This window comes from Sphaeramia orbicularis, chromosome 18 (assembly GCF_902148855.1).
Source record: "Sphaeramia orbicularis chromosome 18, fSphaOr1.1, whole genome shotgun sequence".
Taxonomy (NCBI): domain Eukaryota; kingdom Metazoa; phylum Chordata; class Actinopteri; order Kurtiformes; family Apogonidae; genus Sphaeramia; species Sphaeramia orbicularis.
In genome coordinates, this window is record NC_043974.1 from 14,489,513 (window position 1) to 14,504,228 (window position 14,716).

The 14,716-nt window shown below is 42.4% G+C and overlaps 1 protein-coding gene across 1 annotated transcript in view; it reads left to right on the top strand.

Moving 5' to 3' along the window:
• The first annotated feature begins 1,573 nt into the window (after positions 1 to 1,573).
• The window catches only part of acox3 (acyl-CoA oxidase 3, pristanoyl), a 53,349-nt gene continuing 40,206 nt past the window's right edge, over positions 1,574 to 14,716 (top strand). Inside the window, exons 1-4 of the mRNA XM_030162738.1 lie at positions 1,574 to 1,900; positions 10,011 to 10,178; positions 12,635 to 12,732; positions 12,859 to 12,994. Coding sequence (XP_030018598.1) covers positions 10,017 to 10,178; positions 12,635 to 12,732; positions 12,859 to 12,994 — 396 coding nt within the window. The 5' untranslated portion in view covers positions 1,574 to 1,900; positions 10,011 to 10,016. The remainder of the gene's footprint in view (positions 1,901 to 10,010; positions 10,179 to 12,634; positions 12,733 to 12,858; positions 12,995 to 14,716) is intronic.

Below are 14,716 nucleotides of genomic sequence, written 5' to 3' on the forward strand. Positions count from 1 at the left end.
ATTATTAAAAGTGTACTTGCTTCTCTTAAGACATTTCAGGTTATTTGTCTTTTTTGCAAAATTATATTTTGTTTTAATGTAAATACATGAAAATATTTACATTCACAAAGAGAAACATTTGGAGTTGACATTATTTTTATGCTATTATGATAGTATTTGACTGGTCCTGCCTACTTGACACTGAATTGGTCTGCATGTGGAACCTGAACTAAAAGGATTGTTAATATTTTAGTGTAATTTTTGCATTTCACAAATTCATCCCAAGGGCCAGACCGGACCCTTTGGCGGGCCGGATTTGGTTCCCGGGCCGCATGTTTGACACCTGAGCTGTAGATGTACAGACTAGAGCAATAGTACCCAACCCCTGGTCCCTGGACCAGTACTGGTCCGTGGATCATTTGGTACCAGGCTGCAAAAAAAAAAAAAAAAAAAAAAGGGTAAATATTAAAGCTATTTTTTCCATTAGTCTTGCTGAGATTTTATTTTGAAAGCGACTGTTTCCGCCCTCGCCTCACAACCGCTCCTGACTCTGGTGTCATTTCATGAATCAATCATAACACAAGCTAAAGAAATGAGCCAAAAACAAAATTCACTGGAGAACTTTTTCAGGAAGAACCGATGAAACGATGAGGCTGCAGAAGATGTCACAGACTGCCTGCAAACAGAAAGCTGCGTTTATAAAGAAATATCATGATTCCTGCCTAAGTTACAGGTTCATCACAACAGGTGACACACAAGTACCACAACGACGATGCGTAGTTTGCTGTGACCAACTAGTTAATGAGCATGAAACCCTCAAAACTGCTTCAGCACATCAATCCATGTTTGAGACAACTTCAAACCTCTTTGCATTCTGGATTAAAGTCAAAGCAGAATATGTGGATATCACTGCAAAAGTCACAAAAGTCCTTAAAATCCTTCCATTTATAACCTCATGCGCCCCAGGGCAACTGTGGTGACATATGTAGTTTACCACCACCAGAGGGAGAATGTGAGAGCGAATGAATAATGGATCAATAATCTAAAGCGCTTTGAGTGTCTAGAAAAGCGCTATATACAATCCAATCCATTATTATTATTATTATTATTATTATCTTTGTGTGGCTGGGTTTTCTGCGATGACAGTTATACAGTAGTAGAGTGGATCTACAGAACACAACTGGAGTGTGGGTCTCCCATCAGCCCCAGATGGGACCCTCTAGTTGCAGGGAAACAAGTCCAGGGTTCCACTGGTTCTGCATTAGGGTGAGTTGATATTCTACCTTTGAATCATTGGAATTGCCTGATGTACAGTGTAAGTGTTTTAGATCACATGCTCTGAACTGACAAAGGTTTTTGTTATTGGAACCCCCACACCTCTACCCAGTCCATGGAAAATTTTCATGCATGAAACCGGTCTGTAGTACAAAAAAGGTTGGGGACCACTGGACTGGAGGACGCTCCCTGAACTTCATCTCTGGAACTGGTGGGCGTGGCTGACTCTGGTGGTGGGCGGGTTTAACTCTGGTGCAGCTCCGCCCTTCTGGTTCTGCAGCGAGCACCCATTGGAGCGTGTCGCAAGTCTCTCTGGTAGAGCCCGCCTACTACTCAGCCCGTCACACAACACTTCCGGCTCCGCTTCCTTTGAGACATAAGGAGTGATTAGGACTATTTTATGAGATAATAGACAGTTTTATTAGCAAAGCACGGCTGCATCGATGAAGGTGATTCAACTCGTTTACGTAAATGAATCGATTCTTTTGAACGATGTGTTCGGGAATCGTCCATCACTGTTAGAGCCACATCTGTAGAGTACGAGTAGGTCAGAGGCTCTTCTGCAGAAGTAAATACACAGTTCATAAACAGATACAAAGGTCATTTTGGTGTCTGACGGAGAAGAGAAGCACACACAGGCTCTCAGGTAAGAATTCAGTTTAGCTACATTACCGCTAAATGTCCTCAAGTGTTTGACTCCATGTAGCCTGTTAGCTTGTGTTTAGCTAAACTTTAGCTCAGTGAGAGCTGCAGGAGGATACACAGATGTCACTATAGGAGGAGTAGGAGTAGTAGTAATATTAGTAGTAGTACTAGTAGTACTATTAGTATTAGTAGGAGTAGTAGTAGTGGTAATATTAGTAGGAGTAGTAATATTAGTAGCATTTGGAGTAGTAGTAGTAATATTAGTAGTAGTAGTTGTTGTATAGTAGTAGTAAAATTAGTAGTACTAGTAGTAGTAGGAATATTAGTAGTACTAGTAGTAGTAGGAATATTAGTAATATTAGTAGTATTTGTAGTAGGAGTAATAGTGATATTAGTAATATGAGAAGGAGTAGTAGTCGTAGTAATATTAGTAGCAGTAGTTGTATAGTAGTAGTAATATTAGCAGTACTACTAGTAGTAGTGATATTAGTAATATTACAAGGGGTAGTAGTAGTAGTAATATTAGTAGTACTAGTGGTAGTAATGATATTAGTAATATTAGAAGGAGTAGTATTAGTAGTAATATTAGTATTTGTAGTTGTATAGTAGTAGTAATATTAGTAAAAGTAATTGTATAGTCGTAGTATTATTATTAGTAGTTGTTGTATAGTAGTAGTAATATTAGTAGTACTAGTAGTAGTAGTGATGTTAGTAATATTAGTAGTATTAGCAGTAGGAGTAGTAGTGATATTAGTAATATTAGAAGGAGTAGTAGGAGTAGTCGTAGTAGTAATATTATTGGTAGTAGTAGTAGTTGTATAGTAGTAGTAATATTAGTAGTACTAATAGTAGTAGTGATACTAGTAATATTAGTAGTATTAGTAGTTGGAGTAGTCGTAGTAGTGATATTAGTAGTATTAGTAGTTGGAGTAGTCGTAGTAGTGATATTAGTAGTATTAGTAGTAGGAGTAGTCGTAGTAGTAATATTAGTAGTAGTAGTAGTAGTTGTATAGTAGTAGTAATATTAGTAGTAGTTGTAGTGATATTAGTTATATTAGTAGTATTAGTAGTAGAAGTAGTAGTAGTAGCAGTAGGTGTATAGTAGTAGTAATATTAGTAGTACAAGTAGTAGTAGTAGTGATATTAGTAATATTAGTGTTAAGACTGATGGTACGTGAACTGAACCCAGATGCAAGACCCTCAGACAGGAATACAGTTAACGGGGATTTATTAAATACAGTCAGAGTAATTGGTTCACACAGGAAAGTAATGGATAATTCTTCAGCGGGACTGTGTTGGGGAATCGTCTCGGCTTCAGATTCCAAGTGAACCACTTTACAGCCCAGGTCGGGAGCACACGAGAGGAACCCGACTAGGAGAAAGTAAAGGAGAGTCAGGGGACAGACCAGGTCATACACGGGAGGACAGGCAGACAGGCAAACGTACATTGGGGTTAGGCAGGCTCACGTACCGATAGTCCAGGCAGAAGGTCGAAAACAGGCTAGGTCACTGAGGCGGATGAACAGACAGGGGTCAGGCGAATACTCAGGTGTGGAGGACAAACCAGGTCGAAGTCAGATGAGCAGGCAGACGAGGATCAGGCAGAGTCGGTGGTCGAAGGGCAAAACGGGTCACAACAGGCAGACAGACAGGCAGGATCCAAAAACACTGGTAAGTAATCACACCAAAAAGGAGGAAAACGAACTGGCACAGAACAGGGGAAAACACAGGGTTTAAATACACAAGAGGGCGGGAAGACAATTGGACACAGGTGGAGACAATCAGGGAGGAGTCAGGTAATCAGAGCAGGTGGACACAATCAGGGAAGGGAAGACACCAGACATGACACATGAGGGAAACTTAACAAAATAAAACAGGAAACGACACACAAGACAGACAAAACAAGTAAAAGTCCGGGGACTGATATGACAGTACCCCCCCCTCAAGGGACGGCTCCAGACGGACCAGGAACCTCAGGATGGCGGTGATGGAAATCCCTGATGAGGTCCGGGTCCAGGATGAAGGACGCAGGGACCCAGGAACGCTCCTCTGGTCTGTACCCCTCCCATTCCACCAGGTACTGGAATCCTCTTCCACGGCGGCGGGCCGCTAGGAGTCGATGTACTGAGTACACCGGGTCACCATCGATGAGCCGAGGCGGCGGTGGGGGCTGGGTGGGGGGTACCAACCGGCTTTCCTTCGCAGGCTTGACTTGGCTAACATGAAACATGGGATGGATCTTCATGGTTCTTGGCAGCTTTAAACGGACTGAAACAGGGTTAATAACTTTTGAGATGGGAAACGGGCCAACAAACCTGGGCGCCAGCTTATGGCTCTCCACCCTCAATGGAAGATGACGTGTGGACAGCCATACCCGCTGGTCCTGCTGATAGGCCGGCGCCGGGGTCCTGCGGCGGTCCGCCATGGTCTTATAATAACCGACCGACTTTAATGAAGTCTGTCTGGCCCGCAGCCAGGTCCTCCTGCAACGTCTGATGAGGGCCTGGGCAGAAGGAACGCTGACCTCTCTCTCTGATGACGAGAACAGGGGCGGTTGATATTCATACACAACATGGAACGGAGACAAACCAGATGAGGCACAGGGTAGCGAGTTGTGTGCGAACTCGACCCAAACCAGCTGACGGCTCCAGGAGGCCGGATTATGAGAGGCCAACACACGCAGACCGGCTTCCAAAACCTGGTTGAACCGCTCCGTTTGTCCATTACTCTGTGGGTGATATCCAGAAGAGAGACTGACAGATGCCCCTATGAGGGCACAAAAAGCCCGCCAGAAGCGGGCCACAAACTGTGGACCCCTATCGGACACCACATCCCTAGGAAAGCCATGGATTCTACACACATTAAGTAACAGAGCCTCAGCCGTCTCCTTAGCAGTAGGGAGCTTAGACATGGCGACAAACTGAACCATCTTAGAAAACCTATCTACAATAGTGAGCACAGTGGTGTTACCGTCTGAGGGGGGCAGACCCGTCATGAAGTCCAGGGAAATATCCGACCATGGCCTCTTAGGAACTGGCAGGGGACGTAATTGACCGGCTGGAGCTGCGTGCGATGGCTTACATGATGCACAGGTGGGACACGCGGCCACATATTCAGCCACCTCTTTGTCCATCCCGGACCACCAGAACCGCTGTTTAATGATGAACACAGTATGTTGAACACCCGGGTGGCATGCCATTCTGGAAGTGTGAGCCCAGTGGATCACCTGTGGGTGGAGACAAACTGGGACAAACAGCCGACCCGGCGGCACCCCCTCCGGGACGTCACAGTCTTTCAGGGCCTCCATAACAGACTTCTCGATAGCCCACTGAAAAGCCCCCACAACACAGGACTCTGGCAAAATTGTTTCAGGTTCTAGGACAGATTCAGTAGGAGAAAACATTCTGGACAGGGCGTCAGGTTTGCCATTTTTAGAGCCCAGCCGATAAGACAGGGAAAAATTAAAACGAGTGAAAAAGAGAGCCCACCTGGCCTGTCTGGAGTTTAGACGCTTGGCGGAGCGCAGGTATTCCAGGTTCTTATGGTCTGTCCAAACCAAGAACGGGACCTCCGTACCTTCCAACCAGTGCCTCCATTCCTCTAGCGCCACCTTGATGGCCAACAGCTCCCGATTCCCGATGTCGTAGTTCCTTTCAGCTTCAGACAGCCTCCGTGACAGGAAAGCACAGGGGTGAAGTCTATTGTCATTCAGGGATCTCTGTGAGATGACAGCTCCCACCCCCACATCAGAAGCATCCACCTCCACCACAAACTGCAGGGCCGGGTCAGGGACGGACAGGATCGGTGCTGACGTGAAAGCCTTTTTAAGGCGACCAAACGTCTCCTCGGCTTCGGGGCTCCAACTGAAAACAGTCTTAGGGGAGGTGAGACAGTGCAAGGGGGCAGCCACATTGCTGAACCCCCGAATGAATTTGCGGTAGAAATTAGCAAACCCCAGAAATCTCTGTACCTCTTTGCGAGATGTGGGTGTGGGCCAATCCCTGACGGTGCTGACCTTCTCCGGGTCCATCTGGACACTCCCCTCACCAATGATGAACCCAGGAAAGGAGACGGAGGACCGGTGGAATTCCCCTTTTTCGGCTTTAACATACAGCTGATTCTCAAGTAGTTTCTGCAGAACCTGACGGACATGCTGGATATGAGACTCCTCATCGGGGGAGAAAATCAAAATGTCATCCAGATAGACAAACACAAACAGGTTGAGCATATCACGGAGGACGTCATTAACTAGGGCCTGAAAGACAGCAGGAGCATTAGTCAAACCAAAAGGCATCACCAAATATTCATAATGCCCACTAGGGGTGTTAAATGCAGTCTTCCACTCATCTCCCTCTCTGATTCTCACCAGATGATATGCATTTCTGAGGTCCAGTTTGGTAAAAATCCGGGCTCCATGCAGGAGCTCGAAAGCAGATGACATCAGGGGTAACGGGTATCGGTTACGGATAGTAATGTCATTGAGACCTCTGTAATCAATACAGGGTCTCAGTTTTGTCCTTCTTATCTACAAAGAAAAAGCCTGCCCCTGCTGGCGACGAGGACGGCCTAATCAACCCTGCTGCCAGAGACTCAATGTATTTTTGCATGGCGGCGGTCTCTGGACCCGACAGGGAATATAACCTCCCTCTAGGGGGACAGGTTCCAGGCCAGAGGTCTATGGCGCAGTCGTAGGGTCTGTGTGGGGGTAAGGATGTAGCCCGGGTCTTACTAAACACCTGTTTCAGGTCATGATAATGTTCTGGTACTTTACTGAGGGCCGGGAAATCCGCCTCATCCACCTTAAAGGACTGGACTGAGGCAACCGTGGTGCGGGGAAACTGGGATACTGGCTCAGACTGAATACCTCCCACTAGACAAGAGGCGCACCCCTCCCCCCATGCCCGGACCTTCCCAGTGCTCCAGTCCATACAGGGGTTGTGACGCTGGAGCCAGGGGAAACCTAAAATAAGGGGGTGAGCCTCAGACTGATAAACATGAAAGGACAGAGATTCAGAATGACCGTCAGAGAACCGGACAGTCACAGGTTGAGTGCGCTGGGTAATACAACATATTAACCGGTCATCCAGTGCTTTAGCCTCCAGCGGTCTTTCAAGGGGCGTCAGGCCGAGACCTGCTTCAGGGCGAGATTACTGTCCATTAGGTTGGCGTCCGAACCGGAGTCTATTAATACTGGGTGCTGTAATGACAGGGAGGCAGAACTGAGAAGAACCAGAGGTTGCAGACGGGAAGAGTCAGAAACACACACAATCCGGCTTACTAATTTGTCCTCACCTGAGGCTGACTTGTTCTTTATTGGACAGTTCACAACACGATGGCCATCCTGTCCACAGTAGAGGCAGAGCCCTGCTGCTAGACGGCGCCGATGTTCCTCTGCAGGGAGACGAGTACGGCCCAGCTGCATGTACTCCTCCTTAGGACCGTCACCTGCTTCAGCTACTGGGATAGGGAGCCTTTGGACAGGATTACCTTCAGCCGCCTGGGATAAAGGACGGGTCCGCGATGGTTCTGCGTTCCAGAAGGTCATCTGGTCGGAGGTCTGGATGGCCGCCTCGATGACATCATCCAGGGTCCTTAACTCCTGACGGAGCGCCATCTCACGGCCGATGGAACGGTGGAGACCCGACTGAAAGGCAGTTATTAAAGCTTGCTCGTTCCAGCCTGATTCAACTGCCAGAGATCGGAAATCACAAACATATTGTCTTATAGTTCACCCCCCCTGCCTCAGCCTCATGAGCTGCAGACCAGCCTGCTGGCCCTGAATGGGGTGGTCATAGACACGTTTGAGTTCGGCACACAGACTGTCAAAAGAACGTGTCAGCGGAGACTCTTGTTCTAAAAGGGCGTTGAAATAACTTAAAGGGGCCCTTCCAGCAGACTAGCCACGTATGCTACTTTAGCAGAGTCACAGGAAAAGCGATGTGGCTGAGCCTCAAAAATTAACTGGATTTGAGTGAAAAAATTTCTACAGGTCTCAGGATTACCTGCATATTTATTCGGTGGAGGAATATTAGGTACGTCCGGAGGCTGAACAGACAGAACAGGAGCCACGGGTTCGACCAGCTGGGAGGAGGCGGAAGCCTGGGTACGGGTGAGCCTAGAGACCCGAAGAGCCAGCTGGGTCATCTGATCCACCATGGAGTGTAACACTACTTCATGCCCCCCCAGCCGTTGCCCCTGCAAACGGACAGCCTCCCCTGACCTGGTCTAGGTCTGCTGGGTTCATTTCTGGCCAGTTCGTACTGTTAAGACTGATGGTACGTGAACTGAACCCAGATGCAAGACCCTCAGACAGGAATACAGTTAAAGGGGATTTATTAAATACAGTCAGAGTAATTGGTTCACACAGGAAAGTAATGGATAATTCTTCAGCGGGACTGTGTTGGGGAATCATCTCGGCTTCAGATTCCAAGTGAACCACTTTACAGCCCAGGTCGGGAGCACAAGAGAGGAACCTGACTAGGAGAAAGCAAAGGAGAGTCAGGGGACAGACCAGGTCATACACGGGAGGACAGGCAGACAGGCAAACGTACATTGGGGTTAGGCAGGATAGTCCAGGCAGAAGGTCGAAAACAGGCTAGGTCACTGAGGCGGATGAACAGACAGGGGTCAGGCGAATACTCAGGTGTGGAGGACAAACCAGGTCGAAGTCAGACGAGGATCAGGCAGAGTCGGTGGTCGAAGGGCAAAACGGGTCACAACAGGCAGACAGACAGGCAGGATCCAAAAACGCTGGTAAGTAATCACACCAAAAAGGAGGAAAACGAACTGGCACAGAACAGGGGAAAACACAGGGTTTAAATACACAAGAGGGCGGGAAGACAATTGGACACAGGTGGAGACAATCAGGGAGGAGTCAGGTAATCAGAGCAGGTGGAAACAATCAGGGAAGGGAAGTAAAGACACCAAACATGACACATGAGGGAAACTTAACAAAATAAAACAGGAAATGACACACAAGACAGACAAAACAAGTAAAAGTCCGGGGACTGATATGACAATTAGTAGTATTAGTAGTAGTAGTAGTAGTAGTAATATTAGTAGTAGTAGTAGTCGTAGTAGACAGTTTTTGTATGTACAGACCTCAGTATGTACGGACCAGAACTACAAAGGTCACTTCGTATGACAAAAATACATTTATGTTTCAATTTTTGTTATACATTTTTACTTTATATTTTAATGTTACAGTAACTGTTTCAAAGAGGACTTAAGTGCTGGTACAGTTTAATAGGTGAGGATTGTTTAATTTGCCCCCAGGTTATTAAATGTTGCTGGACTTGTTTTATTTCAAGAAAATGTATGACTTAATTCTGCTGGTAGTGTACATTTCTGTTTTTTATTACCCCACCTTCCGAAGGGGAGGCAAGGGGTATTGTTTTTTGGTTTGGTTTGTTTGTTTGTTAAAACTGTAGCAGCAAAACTATTGGTTGAATTCATACTATATTTGGTCTATTTATTGCCAGTGACCCAGAATAGATCTCATTACACTTTGGGAACAGTAGGTCAAAGTTCAGGTTTTTTATGAATTTTCCAAATCGTTTTTTTCCCCATTTTCTTGTAATGGGCAAAATTTCAAATGTCTGTAGCAGCTAAAGTATTGGTTGAATACATACCAAACTGTGTTAATAGTTTGCCAGTGACCTGGAAAAGATGTGATTGCATTTTCGGAAAAGTAGGTCAACGTTAAAATTTTTTATACATTTTTTTTTAGATCTTTTTTTCCTCCCAGTTACTTATGATGTGCAAAATTTTAAATGTCTATACTAACATCAATTTCGTTTCAATTTACTTCAAACTTGGCATATATATAGAGGCATTTGACATGTTGACATCAGCACATACATAGACCTGATGACATCAGCTGGATCGATGCCAAAATAAGCTACAATATGTGCAAGGGGTGGGGTTTGTTGTGCTTGGAACCATTTTTTTTTAAGATACAGTACTTCCCTCAGCTGCTATTTGCCTTTAATGACAGAAATGTAATTATTTACAAGGAGATTAAACTCAGGGTTAATGTGGTTATAATGTTGCGAACACACCATTTTAGACCCACGACCGCTCCTAAGTAATTGTCTCTCTTATTCCTATAGTACCCAATGGCACTACATGCTGACCCAGTTCAGCCTGAACACCCCAAGATGGACCCTGACATCCCAGACCTCCCCAGTGGTCCGCTGGATTTGTACAGGAAAAAAGCCTCTTTCAACTGGAAGGAGATGCTCTATTTCATCGATGGAAAAGACATCCTAGAATACAAGGTAGCTGTCACTGTTACATGATCTCTGTATGGAACTGGTGCTGAAGCACATCTGTGGATTAAGTATGGAATAACAGTTTTGCCTCAACAACATGAAATGATTTACTTCAAACTGTGATGTAGATAAGCCAAAATGTAAGTTGAAACTGCACAGAAGAGAAAGCTAATAAAAGTTAGTCATGTATAGAAGCACATTCATTTGTTCTATCTCCCAGTGTGAACTGTATATATGCATATAAAAAAAAAAAAAACTCTCAGAGGACACTTTAAAACTCTATATAAAACTTGATGTGAGGCCTAATTGAATGCTCAGAAATGCAAAACATTAAACAATTTAGATCAGGGGTCTCAAACTCATTTTCTTTCAGGGGCCACATTCAACCCAATTTGATGTCAGGTGGGCCAGACCGGTAAAATAAAAGCATAATAACATATAAATAATGACAACTCCAAATTTTTGTCTTTGTTATAGTGAAAAAAAATCATTAAATTATGAAAATACTTACTTTTATAAACTATCCAAACAAAAAAGATGTGAATAACCAGAAGAAACTGAAATTTCTTAAGAAAAATAAGTGCAATTTTAACAATATTCTACCTCAACTTATCATTTATACATGTGCGTTATGGATCGGATCTACAAATACACTAAACACTGAGTAACAGGAAGAAAATGGTTCAAATTGTGCTTAATTTTCTGTAGACATTTCAGGTTGTTCATATTTGTTCAGATTATTCACATTTTATTGTTACAGGATAGTTTGTAAATGTAAATATTCTCATAATTTAATGTTATTTTTTTGCACTAAAACAAAGACTGGTATTTGAAGTTGTCATTATTTATAGGTATAGGGTTATATTATTTTTTTCACATCAAACCAAGAAGAAAATATGGAGTCATTATTTTTTGTAGGTTATTATGCTGTTATTATTTTACTTGAGATCCTATTGGTCTGTATGTGGAACCTGAACTAAAATGAGTTCGACAGCCTTGACTGTGGAATTTTTGCACTTTGCAAATTCATCCCACGGGCCGGATTGGAACCTCTGGCCCCCGGCCCGCATGTTTGAAACCCCTAATTTAAATTCTCTGTGTGGATGTTTTGAAGCAGCATACAGTGAAAAAAAATCTTTTTAACTAGCATGATAAAATCATTGACAGTGGTTCCACAAAATGGTAACATAATAAAAACCATGTTTGTGTTAATGATCTGCTACACTCACATGATTTTTTTCACTTTCTCCTTACATATTATATTTTTGTTCAATTTCTTTCATGTTATACAAGAAAAAAGGTTTTCATTGTCTGAACTGCCTCATCCTTGAGAGGGTCGTGGGAGTGCTAGAGCCTCTACCAGCTATCGTCAGGCCAAGAACGAAGTACAACCAGGGTGTGTTACCAGGTTATCACAGGGCTGACATAAAATAAGATAGATAAGACTTTATTTTTCCTATCATGGGGAAATTTTGCAGTTAACAGCAGCAACGTACAACAAGCAAGTGCAGAGAAGAGACAGGTAGAAAAGCAAACAAAAGTGAAAAATGAAATATAAAGAGAAAAAAAAAGATAAATATTTAGATAAATTTTGAGTTAAATATTTACATTGTGGTTGCATGTGGTGTGAAGGGGGGTGGGGGGATTACTGCAAACTGTTATATAGTCTGATGGACATGGGAAGGACTAACCTGCACCTGTTCACACCAATTTAGATGAACCTTTCAACCTATTAAGCGTATGTCCTTGGACGCTGGGTGGAAGCCGGAGGACCCGGGGGGAACCCATGGGGAGGAGATGCAAACTCTACACACTCTGTCTTTAAAATTCATAGTCTGTTGTTGAGTGCTTGAGCTTTTGTGGAAAGTGTTATTCCGTGGTAATTTTTTGAAGCACCTCAAAGATATATTTGAGGTCACGAGGGTTGCAACATGGCAACAGGTAACGAAAAGTCCTCCAGCCCCTGTCACACTACCTGACCTTTAGTCACTATGGCGACATCATCTTGTTCTGAGTTGCAGTCTGCTTTCAGAATGTAAATGCTAACCTTGGTCTCCTGGATTGATGTTTCATTGGTGACCCTAGAAGCACCCCTGGACCCCTGGATAATCCTCAGGAAATATTAGCATAAACAATTACACTGCTTTGTAACAGTGTTCATCCCTTCTTGGATTTTTCACCATGTCATATTATATGGTCTTGTGCTAGTATGAATCATTCAATCAATCAAATTTTCCTAAAAGTGAACATCCACCAAACCCATGTAAATGCTGAAAGATTGTTCCTCATAAATAAAACACTAAAGAAAATGTAATAGAAACGTTCATGAAAATTCAACCCCCATGAGGCTGTGTCCCAGTGTTATTTCACAAAATACGCAAATAAAGAGTAATATACTAAATGTACTTGGTGTCCTTATATGATACGTACCCTGAACATGACCTTCTCTCTCTATGCTGCAGGAAAAAGTGTTCAAGGTGTTGGAGAATGATCCTCTGTACGCTCGTCAACCAGGTGAAGATATCCCAATTGAGAAGATGAGAGAGCTGACATTTCTCAGGTATGATGTACTCAAAGTTCAAGTGTGTGGATGACAACAGTACAATTTATTTAATATTCAGTAGCTTTCCTATATAAGTATTTTATCAGCTCCCATGTCATATCTGTACATAAAACTCATCCACAGGGTGAAGCAGCTGTTCTGCTATGACTTACTGAGAAAAGAAGAGGTGATGTCCAACCCCTGGAAGGGTGTTGTCCTGAATGACTGTCTGGGCATGTATGACTGGGCCGTAGCAACCAAATTCTTCCTCAACAAAGGGGTAAGTTGGTGTGATTCGTAGCAGTGGAGAGAGCGCGACATGAAAAACCGAAGAAACTGAGTCAAATATTCAGCTGATTTGGATTTCGGTTGTCTTTTGTTGGTGTTGATTGGACCTTACTCCGGGACTGTCATGCCGATGAAAACATAGTTGGTGGTTAATCGTCACACAAATGTCTGTTTCTGCTTATTTGATTCCAATAGAATAGTTTTAACTTAAAATTAGTATTATCTGTGCAGTTTTTTGGTGCAATATTGTTTATTCCAGTGTGTAATGTTTGTGTTCTTACTGTTGGTAATTTAGTTCTCTCACCGCTTCTTCTTCCTATTATTATTATTGTTATTTTTACCTATATACTTATATTATTTGTATGTCATTGTTATGACTAGCAAGGTTATTATCATTAACAAAATGATGAGAACTAGAATTGAAAAAGCATTTTCCTTAACTGAAATAAATAAGAGATAAACAAGATTAGTTCTGTAGGGTTACATTTAAAATGGGGTCTCACTGGCGAACTAGCCTTTATGTATAAGTAATGTATGGATTTATGCTATTTCTTTTCTTTATTATTGTGTATGTTTTGTTTTTTTTTATCTTATCCTATGGACCTAGTTTCTGTGTCCTGAATAAAGCTTGAATGAATGAATGAATGAATGAAAAACTATAATTAAAAGAAAAAACAATAACTAACTGAAACTGTATTGTGTGCTTACAAAACTAACTAAAACATATAAAAATTATGGATAAACTTCCCTTCGTTTTCGTCTTTGTCAATGTCGGATTGATATGAAATCGATTTATTTCGCCCAAGCAATTTTAGCTGGCAGCACCGTACAGCGCTTCACGGTCTGTCACATCTCATCACTTGCCATTTAGAGTCAGCTTCTCGTCCCCACTCTACCTGGAAACATGGAGACTAAAGCTGGGAGAAAGCAGCAGAGTCCTGTATGGGATTTATTTGAATATGACAGCGAGGAAGATAAAAGATATGAGAAAACTAAAACTAAACTATAAGCATTTAGAAAAAAACTGAAAACTAATAAAAACTAGCAAACCTGCTCTGAAAACTAATTAAAACTAAATGAATAAGAGAAAAAAAGTCAAAACTAAATAAAACTAGACTGTAACGAAAATCCCAAACTATTATGATTACTATTATGACAAAACTATCATGACTAGTATTACTGTTGTCACATAACTTTCACTTTGTTATGATTTGACTATATATGCATGCATTGCATATACATATTGTGTATGCTATAATATTATGTCATAATATTATAGCATAATAAGCTATTATTACTACTCTACTACTTCTACTTTCCAATGTGTAGCTGTAATTTTTCACTTCTGTTTTTTGTAATTATTTTATTGCTGTTTTCTTGTGGTTTTTTTTGTTTGTGTATTCGGTGTTGTGCTGCTATTGGAACCTCAGTGTCTTTAGGGTTCTGCCCATAGGATGAATAAATTGCTATCTAATCTAATCTAATCTAATCTAATCTAATCTAATCTAATCTAATCTAATGTAGCAAGAATAGGATACCAAATTATTTATTAATTGAGTGTTGATTTATTGATTAATTTAATTATAGATTTATAACTAAGCTTAAACTTAAATCAACCCAAAACAATAATTTAGAAATCTTGCAAAGGTGATAGTTCGTGGACTGCACAGTGAACCCAAGTGTGAATACAGTACACAAGCACAACTGAGGCAAT